Source organism: Schistocerca piceifrons, chromosome 3 (assembly GCF_021461385.2).
Source record: "Schistocerca piceifrons isolate TAMUIC-IGC-003096 chromosome 3, iqSchPice1.1, whole genome shotgun sequence".
Taxonomy (NCBI): domain Eukaryota; kingdom Metazoa; phylum Arthropoda; class Insecta; order Orthoptera; family Acrididae; genus Schistocerca; species Schistocerca piceifrons.
The window spans coordinates 855,855,173-855,875,085 of NC_060140.1; the positions used below are offsets into that span (position 1 = coordinate 855,855,173).

Below are 19,913 nucleotides of genomic sequence, written 5' to 3' on the forward strand. Positions count from 1 at the left end.
ACAATTCTAGCCATGCATGAAAGGCATTGCACTTCTGTGGCTGTTTGTTTGTCGACAGAGTGGTCACACCAGTCCGCCCTGGGTATGTAAATCTGTACAATAGTTCATGAGACAAGCCTTCACATACAGACAGAAAAATGGAGCAGGGTACAGTACAGTACAGTATAGCCAATGTGCACATAATAGAGCTCTCTCCCCTATATTCTGCCCAGTGAAACCATTTGTTACAGTTACCACAATGTATCCCACTATTCACTTACCTATGGCAACTTCCATAGTCCCATTTGATCAAACAAAATAACTTTAACAAAGAAAAAAAGACCATCTTACATAATATAAAAAGAATATTCAAACAAGTGTTACATTTATTGCATGATAAAAGTTTGTACCTTTACGATAATATTATGAGTGAGATCAGTAATGTCATACACGCGCATTAAGAAAAAACTGTTAGACCAAAGTTGCATCTAACAAAAATTCGAAACAACACAAAATATTTCCTAAATGTATGGTGTGTAGCTGTGCTAAAATGGAGAGGGTACCCGGCAAGTGAAATAAATGGAGAACGGTCTCAAAATGACTATAAGGTCGATTGCCGAAACAACTACTACTTCTCATTTTTCAAAAAGTGCGCTTAATGGATGCCCCATTATTTCGCAAAGAGTGTCTATGTGTAAAGTTCGTGAATTTTTATATTGTGCGAACTCTGTGTGACAGAAGATCCCTTATTTATTTCTTGCTCCAAGAATTATTTTAATTGGTTACAACATCTGGTGATTCGAGAATATTATTCAGGGATTGTGTTCCATGTCACTGGTCCAGTGACATGGTCAAATTCTGTGTGTAGACAATATGCAGTTATTTGTTAACATTTCCTCCATGTGACATTTTCTTTCTGTCTGTAGTGTTCTAGGATCAGTATACTCCTACGATTTTCCTGAAATTAATTTCAAGATATGACACTGTGGTTAGCAGATGTACTTCCACACCTCATTAACACAGTTCCCCATGCAGTTTACTTGTGGTTTGCCCATAACGTTTGGCAGAAATTTTCTGCTTAATAGCCATCAGAAATGAATTTGCTTGGCTGCTGTCCAAGTTCTCTTTCATATATATCTATGTACATACTCAGTGAGTGACTGTACAATGCACGGTGGAGGGTATTTTCTACAATTTCTGGTAATTTCCTTTCCCGTTTCCCTTTCAAATGGAATGAGAGGGGAAAAATGTTTGCCTTCATGCCCCTGTAACAGCCCTGATCTGTCTGATTTTGTTCCTACGGGCCTTACATGAGATGAGTGATAGGGGCTTGCAGATTCTTTCTGCTGTCTGACACAAATACTGGTTTTCTCAGAACCAGTAGTGTTTTGCAAAACATGCTTTTCCCCCCAACTATTCCTATTTAAGCTCATGGAAAATTTGTGACACTCTTGTAGTGATCAAGCCAATTAGCAACAAATATAGCAGTGTGCTTTTGAATTACTCTGCTGTCATCCTTTAAACCAATGTTGTGGAGATCTCAAACTCTGAAGCAGCAATCGAGAATTGGTCGCACATGTACACTGTGTGCAGTCTTATTGGTAGTGTTATAGTGTTATCAAATCTGCATTGTGCATTTAAGAAACTTAATAAAGTAGAATCTGTATTTAGCAAAATTTCGCTTGCTATAATTGCTTATTTTGGATATTTTAAATTCCTGTAGTCCTTCTGTGTGAGTTGATTTTCTTTATTTTGGTGATGTATCTATACTATATTGGCATGAAGCAGTAACTGCCACTTTCAAAACACTGTCAGTAGATTTGTTATTATTGGTGGGTGTACTTGAATTTTATTAATGATTATCTTTCTATGACTCAGAAAGCTGGCAGAAGAGGAAATGAAGATGAACATTGCCAGTCAAGATGTTTTTACCTTCCCATCAGAAGCTGAATTAAACGAGCCCCAGGGCCTTCCTGAAGTTCAGCAGCGTATAAAAGACATAGTGCTGGTGCTTTCAGATTTTAATAAACTTCGTGAAGAAGGAAGGTGAGTTTATCTAACTGGATATTTTTCCTGTATCACTACCAGTTCTCTCCTTCCCTGTTAACATTTGTGGTGGGAAGAACAACTTTTGGTGAAGGCTTCGTATGAGCTCTGATTTTCTTGTTGTGGTCATTTTGTAAGGTTTGTGCATATGGAGTTTCTCGACTCCTCTTAAAACATACAAACTTGAAATTATAACAGTAAACCAGTCTATTAAGGAAAATGCTTATCTTGTATCAACACCTTAAACACATATATCATCAGCCAATCCAGTCACTTGGTGATGTGGCCTCTTTGAGTTGTCATGCAACATAGAAAGAAGGATCCCAGCAGGTTCTTTCATTCTGCCGTTCTTGAGTATTGTGTTGCCAGTTGAGTCCAACTGCCTTTCTTAGTCTGTGTCCCATTTGGGTCTTCCCCTAAGTCTTTTTTGGTAAATTGGGCTCCAGTGTGGTATTTGTTTTGGCCATCTGCCTCCTTTATTTGACAGATGAAAACACACACACACACACACACACACACACACACACAAATTGTGTGTGTGTGAAATCCTTTTTGCACTGTATACAAATTTCATTGAATTTATTTATTTGTGCATGTAGAGGAACAATTAAAAACATTACATGTTATATAATTTAGTTGTGCAGGTAGAGGAAGAACTAAAAATGTTGTATGTAATATAATTTAGTGCTAAATAAATATTTGAATAAAATTGTTTACGATTTTGTTTCATAATATGTGTATATTTCACACATAATGTGTGTATATTTCAACCTTTAAAGAGTTGTGAGCAAACTTAAGTTCAGTTTCATTTCTTTCCTGGTCTAATATAAGATTGTGATAATTAAGTAAACTTTGGTGAAATACACAATTCTTCTTTGGATCTTATCTATTTCTCCTATTAATCCTACCTGATAATGTTACCAGAGTGGCAGGCAGTACTTAAGAATTACTTGAACAACAGTTTTGTAAGGCACCTCTTTCTTGGAAAAGTTGTATTTTCTTAGATGATTTAAGGTGTACAGGTAGCAATACGCTGAATAGTATAAATGTTGAACAATTGAAAGACACATAAACAAGACTTAGATATTTTTATTAATTAATTAATGGAAAGTGCTCCAGTTTCAGTAGAGAACTTTATTCAGACACTTATCAGTTTCAGCCTGTACATTAGACTATGTTCAAGTGGTTCTGAAAAAATATTATGCCTCCCTCGCAGAAGTTTACACAAACTGTTTCTTCACATAAAACCAGAATAAAGAATGCACAATAACCTCTTGTGAGACCCTTAAAAATGGCCTAATATAAAGGTTGACACCAGTAGTGGACTTGGTAAAGTTCTGAACAGCAACTGGAGAGATTTTCACATGGAATCAGCACACTAATAACTGAGAATCTTGCTAGCTTTTGGACAAATCCACTTACTCACTATAGGGTAAAGTTTTCAAGTTTTCTAACCCGAATCTTGTTTTCCCCTGTCATGGCTTTTCCTTTTCCAAATTTTCTTAAAAAGGGAACTTTTGGTCTTGTTTCAGGAATTAATATTCAGTCATTTTAACATTAAATGATTAGTTTTAGCTGAATATACAGTCATCTGAAGAACTTGCATAATAACAGAAAATTGTACTCAGGTAGAGTACCAGGAGGGATTACAAAAAACTGTAATAATACAAGCAAAAGGTCAATTACATACGGATTATAAAACCATGTGTAGTATCTGCTCATAAAATGAGACTAAGAGACATCTGCATTGCAGTGGACGCCCATGTGGGGGATGCATGTCAATAAAATAACGGCGTAATTCACTGAGATAAAATATTAGATATTTGAAACCTAAGAAATAAAGAGAAATGACAGTACAAAATAAAAAACAATACAGCAGTAAAACCAAGCCACATTATGCACAGTACAAAGTCATCTTAACAGTTTGCATTGATACACAGTATTATTACACTAGTAACTTGTCAACCAAACAATATTGTGTAAATAAATGCTAGTGGCCCAATCAGAATTGTAGCCAGTCTAATCGGCTATTCATGCTTGCACAGGTCTGTGAGGAAAAGGTAACATGCTGATAGGTGGCACATTAGTACACATAGTTACGATAAATAAGAACATATAATCTAGACACAGAGGAGTTACAGACATTGACTACAAGCAGGCATTGATTGAAAACAGTGGGAAAAGTTGGAAGTATCTGCCATACTAGGATTCGAACCTGGGTCTTCTGCTTACTTGGCAGATGCTCTGACTGCTGAGCCATCTGGACATAGTGGTCATTGCAACTGGATGGACTACCCTAGCACTTCTCCCGCCAAACCCAAATTCTCAACTTATCCACAAACTACTAATGTAGTGCCCCTTGCCCATTGCCCTAATTACTTGCAGCCTTTTGCCAATTCCTGCAAGAGTTGATGTCAACCAGTGTCCACTTGCAGCAAATGTCTGTAATTCCTTTGTGTGTTAATTCATAGTGTTTCCATCTGGTGAGGTTCAATAATGGTAAAGTATTTTATAAAATGCATTTTAACCATCAGCTCTTTATTTGTCCCATTAGTTTTTAACCAAAACTGGTAGATCACTAATGGGACAAATAAACATCTGATGGTTAATTAATTCATAATGCCTGCTGGATCAAAATGATGTCTGTTGTTTTGGACATGTCCAAAAGAACAGACACCACATATATACATGTAATATATGTAACAGAACACAATAAGTAAATAGGGGATAAAGAAATTAATTAAATAATATCTACTTAACATCATAACACAATACAGAAGTTAAGAAAAATGTATGCAAAAATATATGCGAACAAGGTGAATACATTAAACATGTTTTGCCCATTGGTATGTGATACATATTGTTATTTCAGGTTGGGAGATGGATATATAATCAACTGAAACTAGTCATTACTTAATGTTATTCATTAGCCATCTTGACTGTTAAAAAAATATTATTTCTTTTTAACTGTACTTAAAAGTTATAGATTGCTAGTCTCGTTATGTCAGGAATTAACATCACATCATGTTTTTGACAAGGAGTAGATATATACATGTGTTAACATTTTTTGTTTTCTTTTAAATGATTTTAATGCATAATAAAGTTCTAGTACACTTTTTAAAATAACAACTGTTAAATATTTTGAAATAATAGTGTATCTATCATGATAGGTTAAATAAAGGTTCGACTTGTAGAGGAAACATTTATTGCACCACATTGGCTCATACCATATTATCCAAACATATTGCCCTAACGGCTTTGTTCTCAGAGCCCCTTCCCTTGCCCACTGCCCGATGTTATGCCCACTACTTACGGAGGGTGTGTTCATTACATGATTGTTATGCAGAATACATCTCTGACCACATTTAAAACTACGTATTACATTTAACTGGAAGCTGCGACTCATAATGACACAGCAGACAAACAGTCAAGAAACATAGGACAGGAAGTAAACACCACTTTTTTTTTTTTTTTTTTTTTTTTTTTTTTTTTTTTTTTTTTTTTTTTTTTTAAAAAAAATTGTGCATAGTTTTTGTTTGCCACAGTGTTGTTGTTGAAACACTTTAGCATTTCAAGAAATTGTTTCATTGTGATTACATGTTTCTTACCTTGCAGGTCTCGTTGTGAGTATGTTGATCTGCTCCGTAAGGACTTGTGTACGTACTACAGCTATAACGAGTTTCTGATGGAGCACTTAATGCAGCTTTTTCCACTGTCGGAGCTGCTCGAGTTCCTGGAGGCGAGTGAGGTTAAGCGTCCTGTTACACTCCGTACCAACAGCCTGAAAACACGACGTAGAGATCTGGCACAGGTAAGGGGGCTTCAGTATTTGTTCCTTGTAATAAATGTTTTGAATTGCCACTGTTTGTATCTATACTTGGCTTGCATTTATTGTGAATGTCTTGTCCAGTGCATTGTCCCAAGTGAATGGGAAAAAGTGCAAAAGACTATTGTACTTAAAAAGGGTAAAAGAATGGACCCAGAAAATTTCAGGGCTGGCCCTTAACATCATGGGTTTGCTGCATAATTCTTTAACTTATTCTTAGTTTGAATATAATAAATTTCCATTACACAGAAGAGCTTGTGTCCACTTATCAACATGGGTTTAGAAAGCGTTGGTTGTGCAAAACTCAGCTTGCTCTTTTCTTGCATAATATCCTGCAAACCATTGTTGGAGGGCAACAGGCAGATGCCATATTCTCAGATTTCCAGAAAGCATTTAACACAGTGGCCAACTGCAGTTTTTTAATAAATTTCCGAGCATATGGAGTAGTTTCCCAGAAATGTGAGCAACGTGAAAACATTTTAAGTAAAAGGACCCAGTATGTTGTCCTGGGCGGCAAGTGTCCATCAGACACACAGCTATTTTCAGGAGTGCTCCAGGGTTGTGTGATAGGAATGTTCTTGTTCTCTATACACATAAGTAATCTGACAATGATATGAAAAGGATAGATTGATACTGACCGTATATTGGAGACATTGAGTCCCAGGCAGGCTCAACAGAAAGATTGTTAAATAACAGGGTGTATACGACCCGGGAGATCCGGGAAAAACCCAGGAATTTTTTCATCCGGGAGAAAACTGGGAAAAACCCGGGAATTTTCTAGAATTCCGGGAATTTTTCATTGTTTTAGTTTTAAGTTAAATTTTTGTAACTTTGACTGGTAAGAACGAATACTCTAACAAAGAATATTACTGTATCTCGCTACTGCTGAATAATACTGCAGCAATTAAACACGAACGCAAGTAAAACTTAAGTTGCAAAGGAAATGCACCATATACAAGAACAAAACACAGTGCTCATACAAGAGTCTGCAAACAGCAAAATGTGTCAAAGGCTTTAGGAAGACTATGCAGTGTTTCACAACAACAGATTGCCTCCGATGAACGTGACGTCACAACTGTTTACATTAGATTCTTTCGAGCGGTTGCGAGCGAGCTTATGTGCATATGCAGTTAAGTAGCATATGAGTAGTATCTTCTCCCGCTTCTGGTTACAGAAGTGTGGCAGTTAGCTGTATAAGCAATAGCAGCAAGCAGCCAGATGCTATCCGAAAAAATTTTACTGGTGCGCCTAAGCTGCCACATTCACGTGTGCCCAACAGGCGTGGAACTAGGGGCCGGGGGAAAACCGGGGTATTTGCCCCGGGTGGCAGTTTCAGGGGGGGGTTCATATTATTGAGTAAAAAGACCTTGTTTCACAAAGCGCCTAGCATCCAGGGCACGTTGGTCTATCAATTGCTCATATGATTTTGAATGCATCCCTGTTGGTTTTTGAACATTTTTTATCAAATTCTATATTGATTGCTGAATGAATCGTAAGTTGATTTTTTGAATGCATGCATAAGTGTACCTGATGTCTCTGCCAGGGGAATCCCTGTCGCATCTAGAAATAAACTTTCCTGCAAACAAAAGGGGATGGGTCTACGTGCAATACACGCTGTCGACTTCTTTGACATTGCAGTGCAATTTCGTACACGCGTAAAGGTAAATGACAATCGCTGTTTATGTGGTTGACTGGGTTTGGAAATGATCAGCATTGTTATAATTACTAGCGAATTCCATAGTTTCATACTACCAAAGTGTAAATAAATGATTAACAAGAATAACAGGCAACAAAGATTACATATTGTCTTCTCAGTGATCCAAGAAAATGAAATTTTGACAGAACATTTTTGGCTAGACCGCTACACTACTAAGGGCCAGTTATACAGTCTCCGGCTAGCAGCCGCTAAAGTTCTATTCTGGAGGTAGCAAGGAAAACGCGTTGTACGAACATGTAATAACACCTAACCGGAGAATAAATGCAGGATAACTAAACCGGTGATTGTGGCAGGTTTTGTGAAGTTGACCAGAGAATAAATTTTGACACTGGCAGGAGTAGTTACAGAATTAGAGATGACAAGATTGTTTGTTAGAACGAGGAAGGAGAAGAAACGGGGACTCCCACAAATTGCAGAAGAATATGACGATTTCAAATTTATATAAAAATTTCGTACTACTACTTTTCGATCTCATGCTTCAGAAGCTAGAGAGTATGAATGAAATGTGAAACTATTTCCTAACATAAAACTTTTTGCTTGTAGTATGCCTAATAGGCATTTGATATTGATACTTCGTGAATTATATTCCGTCGTGTTATAAAAATGACCATTTGTGCCAAAACAGTCTCGTTTATTTGGTGTGTGTAACAATTGCTGAAATATTAGACAGGCCTATTTCGTTTTATCTAAAAGACAGCGACAAAATACACGTAATTAAATCGAGAAGCCACACCAGTCTTGGGTACTATTTATATTAACAGCTTTTCTAGTATTAGACTACGACATTTCAGTTTTTCATGTAGCAAAACGTTGACGAACTTTGATGGGGTAATAGATTCCTTTCTAAGAAAGAAAGCACGCCATGTAAAGTTGTAGCAAGATTAGAGAGAAAAAAATGCTAGGACATTATGAATTGAAGAAATGTATACTGTCTTGCTTATCTCCTGTCTTTACTGGTTTTATGTATCCTATATTTAATTTTATGTCACACAAAACAGCAAGTTATTAGCTAATAGGCAATAAAGAGCGCAAATTTTCTGAAGCGTTCTTGTTCTTCCGGTTACAAATAATCCCATCCGCTATTAATTGTGAGTTTATTATATTAAGAGGGGAAGGATGTCAAACCGGCTGACTGGGGCAGGAGAGGCACCACAGGACATTTTAATTTCCATTGGCCTGAATATAGTTTGATGGCACTCATTACAAAATATTACACGTTTGAATTTTACAGAGCGAAATACAGAGACGTGTGATGGAAGAACACTGTGTGAAGAGGCGTGGCACTGCACTTTGGCACACTTAAGACCAAATAACATGTTTTACTTTCCCTGAAACATATATGTTTTATGTATCAGAGTCTTCAAAAAGATGTGCGCTACAAAATGAAGATTTTTTGAAAAGTCGATTTTTTAAGTTTTTGGCATCCTGCCTCAAACGCTTGAGGGAGGGAGAGCACCACTATCTAATATTGTCCTGGTTCGGAAATATCGTAGATCCTGACCTGATGCACGGAGAGCCTTGAGTTGTTGTGGGGAGGTGGTAGTCTCCATGTGACCCATGTTTAAGTGATTTTGTTGTTTCCTCTTCGTTTATTGCTCTCACGTCAAGTGAAAACAAAATGGATTTCTGTAGCCAGCAGCTATCAAGTGAATTAAAATTCATTCACATAATTACGGAAGGCTAAATTATGTCATTAGTTTCAGGTTTTGTTTCCACCTTTCTGACAGTCAGGCGTTAATCGCCTTGCAGAACAATGAAGCTTTTTTTTTTGTCGGTTTGTTAAAGAAAACAACTTTTATTAATCTTTTCTGCTGAGGCCAATTATTTCAAACGAAGTGTTTAATTTCACACTATTGGCTAGTTTCAACTGTTTGCTGCATTTCAAGTTCACGTTTTCATCTTCTAGCACTTATGGTATTATACTATAATAAAGAACCAAACATGTGATAATACGGTACTGATACTCCAAGAAAATTTTTATTTGAATCTGGACATACAAATGTGCACTTTAAGCTGAATTATGCATTTTAGTATGATTCACAAATTTCCCATGCTCTTGGAGTATGTCTTGTTTCTTTTATGACATAATGTAAGATTTTTTAATGTTTTACACATACGAACGTACGGACTTCCTGCATCTTCGTAGCTGTGCAAGGGCGGCGACGCCTGTCATCTGGTGCAACTGCTGAAACAAATCTAACAGGTCTCGGGAAAATATTCCAAATGGATGTTTGAAAAGCATTATTTTCAAGCAAAGTAAATTTCCTTTTACACTTGATGAACTCCGTGCGCGAATTTCCGATGAATTTGTTAAATCACAGAGCATTTGACTCTCATTCAAAAATCAAATCTTTGAGGACTACCATTTAGAATATTTTCGCGCCCAGATCAGACATTTATGTTTTTGTTAAAAGTTTTACTGGAACATTTGTGTGATGTATCTTAAACTGTAACACGCGCAAAAAAGATCTACATTATGTGTGAAAGCTTAGCTTCTCTTGCAGCTTATTAATCCAACATTATACGTGAAAGCTTTTCTTTTCTTGTAGCAGCGCTATGTATATTAATTTAAACCATTACCTTTTCCTATTTGTGTGTTCGCGCTGCTTAACAGTGATGTCGCTATTAGCTGACTACATCACGTGTCCTATGCTCTGAATATCCGCTGCCATCGGCTGGCGAGATGGCTTGACAAGAGCTTCGACTGGCTTACAAAAGCGCATCGCAATCTCGATTTCAATCCTTCGGAAAGTAACATGCAGTGTTTGGTGGAATTTGTATTTATACTTTCGTAATATGAAAATATGCAGTGTACATGTTGCTGCACATCAGACATCTTTCCAGAACGTGTTTTTTCCCCTGAGTTTAGGGAGGTTAGATGGGTGGGGAGGGGGGGGGGGGGTCAGAAAAGGGGAGAAGTAAAAAGACTGAGTGTGTTGGTGGAATAGATGGCTGTATAGTGCTGGATTGGGAACAGGAATGTAAAGGACAGGAATGACGGAGGTTGAGGCCTGGAGATTTGTGGAAATGTGGGATGTATTGCAATTCAGAATTGAGATAAGAGAAATGAGGGCTCTTACAGAGACATTTAGACAGTCATTTTTGCCTCACTCCATTTGTGAGTGGAATAGGAAAGTAATTGACTAGCAGTGGTACCCTCCACCATTCAACATGTGGTGGCTTTTAGAGTATGTATATAAATGTAGATGTGTTGTGGCAAGCCAAAGAAATGGAAAAGGTAATTTCTGACAACTGATTAAAATGTAAACAAGTAGTTGCATAAAGGAAATCAGTTTATGTAATGGACTTGTAATGAGTCTTGCTGTGTGTTGTAAGTCATCTGCCGTGGCATGAGGGGTATAGTCATTGATTGGCAGCATGTTATTCACGTGTTTGATTCCTGCCTCTCTCAGTTATTAATCATTTAAAAATTGCGGTTTTTGAAGGTTCAGCCTGTTACTGGTTCACATAATATTTTAATTTTCCAGGACATTCTGTGTTATCTGTAAATAGGAGCATGTCCTGCTGAGACAGGCAGTTGAGCTCTGTCTGTACCTGCATCCCTGGCTTTCAGTGTGGAGTTTCAGTCCTTGCTGATATTTTCCTTTCTTTTCACTGTTCTTGTAGGGAAACTGAAAAAACCTTCCTGATGGCTTAGAACTTCGAACTAAACCAGGGAAGTGCACTGCTCCATATGCTTTCTGGGTGTCTGTAACAATGAGCATCAAAGCGGTTGCAGGTATTAATGGACACAAGATTGTCACGGCCAGATTGAATATTGTAATCCTCCAAAAATAAACAAAAAATATACCTATTTAAAAAAGCAGATAATAATTCTCTTGACATCTTTCTGAGAGACAGACAGTCTCCACTCCTTCCAAATGAACGGTGTAAGTGTCGACCAGGCGTGACTTGAATCCAAAGAAATACTATTGATAGCAATGGAGAGATTTATACCAAATGAATTAACAAATGTTGTAGCTGATCCTCCTTGTACACAAAATGGCTCAGAACATTGTTGCAGAAACAATGAAAAAAGCATGCCGAATTTAAATGAATGCAAAATCTCCACGATTGGTGTTCTTTTACAGAAGCTCATGATTTAGTGTGGACTTCAATGCTAGATGCATATAATAGTTTCCACATCAAAACTTTGTTGCAAAACCTGGCATAAAATCCAAAGAGATTCTGGTCGTATGTAAAGTATGCTAGCGACAAGACACAATCAATGCCTTCTCTACATGACAGCAATGGAATTACTATTGACAACATTGCTGCCAAAGCAGAGTTACTAAAAACAGCCTTCCAAAATACCTTCACTAAAGAAGACAAAGTAAATATGCCAGAACTCAAATCAAGAACAGCTGCCAATAGGCGTAACTTAGAAGTAGATATCCTCACAGTAGTGAAGCAACTTAAATCATTTAATAAAAGTAAGTCTTCCGCTCCTATCTACCTTTCAGAGTATGCTGATGCAATAGCTCCCTACTTAACAATCGTATATAACCGCTCGCTCGAAGAAAGATCCGTACCCAAAGACTGGAAAGTTGCACAGGTCACATCAATATTCAAGAAAGGTTGTAGGAGTAATCCACTAAATGACAGGCCCATATCATTAACGTTGATATGCAGTTGGATTTTTGGAACATATATATTGTTCAAACATTATGAATTACCTCGAAGAGAACAGTCTATTGACACACAATCAACACGGATTTAGAAAACATCCTTCTTGTGAAACACAACTAGCTCTTAACTCACATGAAGTGTTGAGTGTTATTGACAAGGAATTTCAAATTGATTCCGTATTTCTAGGTTTCCAGAAGACTTTTGACACTGTACCACCCAAGTGGCTTGTAGTGAAACTGCAAATATCGCCTCAGTTATGTGACTGGATTTGTGATTTCCTGTCAGAGAGGTCACAGTTCGCAGTAATTGATGAAAAGTCATCAAGTAAAACAGAATGATTTCTGTTTCCCCAAGATAGTGTTGTAGGCCCCTCTGCTGTTCCTTGCATATATAAATGATTTAGGAGACAATCTGAACAGCTGTCTTAGGTTGTTTGCAAATGATGTTGTTGTTTATCATCTAGTAACGTCATCAGAAGATGAAAACAAATTGCCAAACAATTTAGAAAAGATATCTGTATGGTGCAAAAATTGTCAATTGACCCAAAATAATGAAAAGTCTGCGGTCATTCACAAGGGTGCTAAAATGATTCCATTAAACTTTGGTTACACGATAAATCAGTCAAACCTAAAGACAGTAAATTCAGCTGAAAACCTAAGAATTACAATTACAAACAACTTAAATTTGAAAGAACGTGTAGAAAATGTTGTGGAGAAGGCAAACCAAAGACTGTTTTATTGGCAGACACTTAGAACATGTAACAGATCTACTAAAGAAACTGCCTACACTACACTTGTCTGTCCTCTTTTGGAGTACTGCTGCATGGTGTGGGGTTGATACCTAATAGGATTAACAGGGCACATCAAGAAAATTCATAGAAGGGCAGCATGTTTTGTTTTGTATTATCGCGAAATTGGAAGAGAGTGTCACTGACATGATCCACGATTTGGGGTAGTCATCATTAAAACAAAGGCGTCTTTTGTTGTGGTGTAATCTTCTCACGAAATTTCAATCACCAACTTTCTCCTCTGAGTGCAAAAATATTTTGTTGACCCTGATCTGCCTAGGGAGAAATGATCATCATAATAAAATAAAGGAAATCAGAGCTCACACAGAAAGATATATAGGTGTTCGTTTTTCCGTGGACTGTTCAAGATTGGAATAATAGACAGTTATTGTGAAGGTGCTTTGATAAACCATGTGCCAAACACTTAAATGTGATTTACACAGTATCCATGTAGATGTAGACTTACTAGCGTAGCAGCTCAGGGGCAGCTGTTTAATGTTTACTGATGACATATCACTAGTGCTTCTGTGAAGACATGTAGCAGTTGTGTGGAATATCTTCACAAATATTCAGTTGACTGAGTTATTATTTGACTAATAGAACCTGCTGCTTCATACTGGACATAAAATGTTTGTCAAAACTATAGTGCCCCTATGAAGCATAATAGCAAGCCTAATGTTCTCAGTATGCATAAACGACATATCAGTTAATGTCAGTGGTGCTATCAGATTGTTTGCTAATGGTGCTGTTTTCTACAGGAAGATATTCCAGTTGTCTGGCTGTAATGTAATGCAGAAAATCTTGGACAAAAGTTTTGCTTGGTCCTATGAAAGGCAGTTCTTTGTAAATGAGGATAAATGCAAGATAATGATAATAATAGGGAAGAGAGACAATCTCACAGTATTAGATTACAAAATTAGTGGTAGACATGTGGAGGATGTAGCATAGTTTAAATAAAACAAAATCAAACAATGGAAACTACAGGTTAGACTGTAAACAATGTGAGGAAAGGATAAATTGTTGCTTGCTGTAAAGATGACATGTTAAGTTGCAGACAGGCACAATTAAAAGACACTTACACGTAAGCTTTCGGCCACAGCCTTCGTCAGAAAAACACACACACACACACACACACACACACACACACACACACACCATTTATTCATACAAGAAAGCACACCTCACACCCATGCGACAGCCAGCTCCGGCAGCTCAGACCAGAATGCCAAAATAATTATTTAGAGTTAATGCTAAGAGATGAGATGAAATAGGATGAACAAAAGTCCCTCTATTGTACACTGCCCATTGGCCTGCAGGATGTATTATGAGGGCTGGTTTCAAACCCAGCATTCTCCACTCTCCATGATTTTGTCACATATGCAAAAAAACAGTTACATGTATTTCTCATCAGTTTTGTTGGTATTTGTCTGTTTATAACAATTCTTTGGACCAATGAGAGCACATTTTCTGATCTACTTTTTAAGTAAACACTGTATAATGTAACATGTGGTTAAGATATGGAGACTGCTGACTTTAAAACAGTACTTGGAGATTGTTGACTTTGATGTAGTAGGATAGGGAGACTGCTATGTTGACGTAACGAGAAGTAAAAATTCTGTTTTAATCCAGGATGTTATTTTAATCTGTCTTATTTATATTGTTAAAAATAGTACAAAAACTTCCACAGTTCACTTAGATTCTGAAGTATTGATTTTATTTCTATGTATGATGAAAGATAAAGGGAACATTCAAGTAACCAAATAAATAATCCTTATTTTACCCCATTTTTATTCTGCCCCCTTTAAATGTGAAAAGCTATGTCATCATCTGCTACATTTTCACTCAATGGATCATCAATATCTACAGAAACTGCAGATGATGATTGTTCTTTTATTAAAACACTTTTTGAAGTTCTTTGTATTGTTTCCTTTGCTCTCCATCATGTGTTTTTAGTAGGTTTTCAAAATCTGTCAGTTTTAGTGATGCCACTTTGTGGAGATTACGTAGTGGGATGACCTCAGGGTTAATATTCACGACAGAGCCCTTTCTGCTGGTGATGCAGTTCCAACAGCCTAAATCACTCATGTAGGTTTGTTCAGCTCAAACTAATATTTTTTTCTCTCCGTTTATATGTCACTTCAGAACTATCGTTTTGCAGTGAAAGTCTGGAAATGCCAGGATCCTACTTGCTTGAAAGAAGTATCGGGCTGTTTATTCCAGTCTTAACATTTGATAGTATCTGCTGCTTTAAACGAGGTAGTAAAGTTTGTGGCTATTTTTAGATGTTCCTTACTCCCAGGTTTAACTGTGTTGGACTTACGAAAGACCTGCTTTCCTCATCCTGTTCCCTGCAGTGGAAACAATTCTTTGCCACTATCCCCTCCAGCCAAAGGCACTCCAATCCCTACATCGAACCATGCCTGTCCCAATTCATACCATCATCAAATCATGACCCACCCACGCACCCACCTAAGCAGCCCTAGTCACCTACCAGGAATTCCTAACTTCCATCCTGATCTCACCAGCCTTCCCCAGTCTCTCCTTAAGACCAACAAACTTTCAACAGAAGAACAAACTGCCCTACACAATCTAAAAGCAGATCCGGACTTTATCATCCTCCCAACAGGCAAAGGTTCCACTACTCTTGTGATGTACCTATAACATGCCCGGGGGATACAATTGGTGGGGGACCCTTAAGCTGTTCTCACTTTGGCCATGCGCCCTGTCCTTACCACATACCTTATACTCCTGCGGCGGTCATATTATTTCTGCTCCACACTGCTGCTGGCTTGCCTGAAGTGAAGTATACAAATATGTGAGCGGGTTTAGGGTTGCCACTGAACACTAAACACAACACTGTCCTATGTCTGGTAGGAATAATTATATTCTGAGTCGATAAGAAAATCACAGGTTGCACTGATTACACTCTTTTCCCATCTGCAACATACTCTGAAGCTCTTCTTCCACTGCTTCATGTTTCGATTGAGGTATAGCATAAGGCTGTACAAAAAATGGTTCACGCTCCTTCACTTGTCTTTATTATAAGAGGTTCACTTGAAAAAACCTGCCTGTACCTTCGCAGGACCCACATAAATTCTTCTATGATCTCATAGTCTTGATGTTCTAGTAACTGGAGTTTCTGTTCAACAACAAGTTCAATGTCTTCTTTGCTGGTCTTGCTTTCCCATCTCCACTGCTTCTTGCTCAGAGCTCGCGAATCTCCTTGTGGTGCTAGTCGCAGATCAGTATCACAGCATATCTTAGTCATTCTAACGAATACGCTGACATTTATCCTCTCTTTAAAGGCATTTCACGGTCACGGTTGCCATGTAACACGCACGGGGGGTACAATAGGTGAGGGACCCTTAAATTGTTCTCGCTTTGACCGTGCACCCTGTGCACAACACATACCTGATACTCACGTGACGATTATTTAATTTCTGCTCCACACAGCTGCTGGCTTGCCTGAAATTATGTATATAAATATGCTTGCAGGTTTAGGGGAGCCACTCAACACTAAACACAACACTGTCCTATGTTTGGTATGAATAATTATATTCTGAGACGATAAGAAAATCACAGGTTGCATTGATTACAATCTAAAACTTTTGTGTTGATGCCAGTTAATATTCTTGCTGATTTGATGTGAGGTCATAATTATCATTCCCTTATTAATGTACAGTATTCATGACGAAGTTAATGTCTGTCACTGTTGTACTTAATGCTGTTAGACGTATTTCAGTCTTACACTGGCCAAATAGATATACAGACAATGATGATGATTACCTGTCCATATTATCACTTGGATGAGCGTACCCGTAACCGACACAACGCAGGTGATTGTTGATGATGCAGAAGCCGAATGGTCAAACAAAAGTTCTTACGCTCATCACATACACACAGATATCTGGTACCAGTCCTTCTTGACACTTGTAATAATATAACACTGTTCATAAAAGTTAATTTACAATTCTCAGTTCTTTCTTGTACGAGCGTGTGCATAACTGCCGCTGCGCTGCTGATTGTTGCTGATGCGGAAACACGATGACCGAATGCACTTTCTCATGCTCACCACTAGCACTTGAATGCTTTCTTTGTGGTAAACTATATTACTGATTCACATTAGTTCATTCTCGGAGGCCGAACAAGGCGCAGATGATTGATTTATGTACAACATACAAACAGGTGGATACTCAAATATGTTATTGGTGGCACTGGTCATTTCCGATTACTTCTTTACGCATTTTTCACTGAAAAACCATTTCCATATCTTATTACTTCACAGTTATAGCACTTGCATCCACACTTGAATTTCCATAATAACACCTTTCCCACGCAGAGCATGTAGGAAATCGTCCATGTAACCTGCCACTGATGATACCTTTCAGAAAATAAAGGCGAAACGCGTTTGGCACTAAAATTGTTTGATTCAGTTGCTGTCAGACAGTCCATAAGTAAAAATTATCAATATACCGCAATTGCCCAAAACCTAGCCTCCCACATTAAAGATACCAACCAGTTCCTGCACAGGTTCTCCATCATCCCCACAGCCTTATCTTCCGGATCCCTACTTGTCACTGTTGATGCAACCTCCCTATACACCAACATCCCTCATGCCCATCGCCTTGCTGCGATTGAACATTACTTCTCCCAACACCCAGCAGATTCCAGTCCCACCACATCATTCCTCTTCCACCTAACCAACTGCATCCTAACCAGTAACTGCTTCACCTTTGAAGGGAAAGTATACAGACCAATTCATGGCACAGCTGTGAGTACCCATATGGCACCCTCCTATGCCAACCTCCTATGTCAACCTTTTTGTGGACAACCTAGAGGAAACATTCCTAGCTTCCAAAACCTCAAACCCCTGGTCTGATTCAAGTTTATTGATGACATCTTTATAATCTGGACCCAAGACAAGGACACCGTATCCTCATTCCTCCACAACCTCAACACCTCCTCTCTTATCCACTTCACACTGTCCACCGCCACCCATTGAACCACCTTCCTAAATGTCGATCTCCTCCTCTCAGATAGCTCCATCCTCTCCTCGATCAAACCTACCAATCACAAACAGTACATGCACTTTGACAGCTGCCACCCTTTCCACACCCAAAAATCCCTCCCATACTCCCTGGCCACCCACGGTAGATACATGTGCAGTGATGAGAACTCCCTCACCCATTATACTGAAGGCCTCATAAAGCCTTTGCAGACAGGCAATACCCTCCAGACATAATTCACAAACAGATTTCTCATGCCATATTCTCATGCATACCTGATCCTCACACCATCTCAAGAACTAACCAGAAAGAAGTGCCCTGTTTGTCATCCAATACCACCATGGACTGTAATGACTGAACCATTTCCGTCAGTGCTTTGATTACCTATCATAATGCCCTGAAATGAGGGATGTACTATCCCAGACACTTCCAACCCCTCCCAAAGTCCACAACATCCTAGTCCATCCCTATGCCACTCCATCCCCAATCCCTTGCCACATGGATCATACCCCTGTGCAAGACCCAGATGCAAGACCTGACCATCCACCCACCCAGCACCTCCTACTCCAGTCCTGTCATAGGCTTCTCCTACCTCATCAGAGGCTGGGCCACCTTTAAAAGCAGCCATGTTATATACCAGCTCTGCTGCAACTGCTGCACAGCAATGACAATGAACCAGCTGGCAACTAGAACGAATGGCCACCACCAAACTGTTGCCAAAAGCAAGGTGGGCCTCCCAGTGGCACAACATGCAGCAGATCACAAGTAAGATTTCAATAGCTGCTTCACAGCCCACGCCATTTGGATCCTCCCCACCACCAACATCTTTTCTGAGCTACACTAATGGGAGCTATCCTTACAACACATCCTTCGCTCCCATAACCTTCCTGGCCTAAACCCAAGGTAAGTTGCTGCCTCCTTCCCCATACAATAGTGTGTGTGTGTGTGTGTGTGTGTGTGTGTGTGTGTGTGTGTGTGTGTAAGCTAGCCGAGCTCTGTACCTTGTGTTTTAAGTGCCTACTGACGATGCAGTGCTTCTGCCCCTTGATGAGTCGTCCCCTTTATTCATAAATAATTTGAAATGATATGTTAACTCTGTAGCATTTAATATCAAAGTTAATCCAGTACCTTTAAATCAATTTATAAGTAGGTGTTGGCAGTTAACATTTTGGCATAACAAACATTTCAGTACTGTTACTACAGCAAACGATAATTGTGTCTCACGTGCATCCTTCGCAGGCGCTCATCAATAGAGGTGCGAACCTCGACCCGGTCGGGAAGTGGACCAAGGTCGGGCTGGTGGTGTACTCATCCTCGGTGGCACTGGGAGCGACGCCTGAGTACCTGGCGGGCCACTACATGGTGCAAGGTGCGTCCAGCCTGCTACCCGTGATGGCGCTCGCTCCCCAGGAGGGTGAGAGGGTGCTCGACATGTGTGCCGCACCTGGCGGCAAGGCCTCACACATAGGTGAGTCGCGGGCCAGGGGGCATGTTGTGAGGGTTCTCTGTGGTGCACCTGTGCTGTCGTACGTTTGTCCACAGTTTTTGCAGTTCTTGCTGTAGCTCCCGTTATGATGTGCATATGTCATTAATGGTCTTGGAATCTCGAGTGTATTAACTCTATAATTTTTTCTGCATTGTAAGTTGCACAGTGTCTTGAATCACATTTTATTGTTCTGTTTATTATGAAGCCCAGATCAGGACAAGAAAATATTTGCTTTTATGAACTTAATAATATACATTTCATGGATTTGGTGTAGATTAGAGCACGTACTGACTAGGGTCATACTTTATGTTTCGAGCAACCTTTCATTACAATTGCAAATATAACAGTGTAATATAAACAACATTATTGTAATCTGCAGACATGACACTATGTGGTGACCCATTGTAACGTCATTAACATTTATCACGTGGCAGCAG

At 38.8% G+C, this 19,913-nt stretch overlaps 1 protein-coding gene across 1 annotated transcript in view; it reads left to right on the forward strand.

Moving 5' to 3' along the window:
* The window catches only part of LOC124789051 (25S rRNA (cytosine-C(5))-methyltransferase nop2), a 151,131-nt gene that overhangs the window by 64,797 nt on the left and 66,421 nt on the right, over positions 1 to 19,913 (forward strand). The window contains exons 5-7 of the mRNA XM_047256341.1: positions 1,858 to 2,025; positions 5,641 to 5,836; positions 19,230 to 19,458. Coding sequence (XP_047112297.1) covers positions 1,858 to 2,025; positions 5,641 to 5,836; positions 19,230 to 19,458 — 593 coding nt within the window. The remainder of the gene's footprint in view (positions 1 to 1,857; positions 2,026 to 5,640; positions 5,837 to 19,229; positions 19,459 to 19,913) is intronic.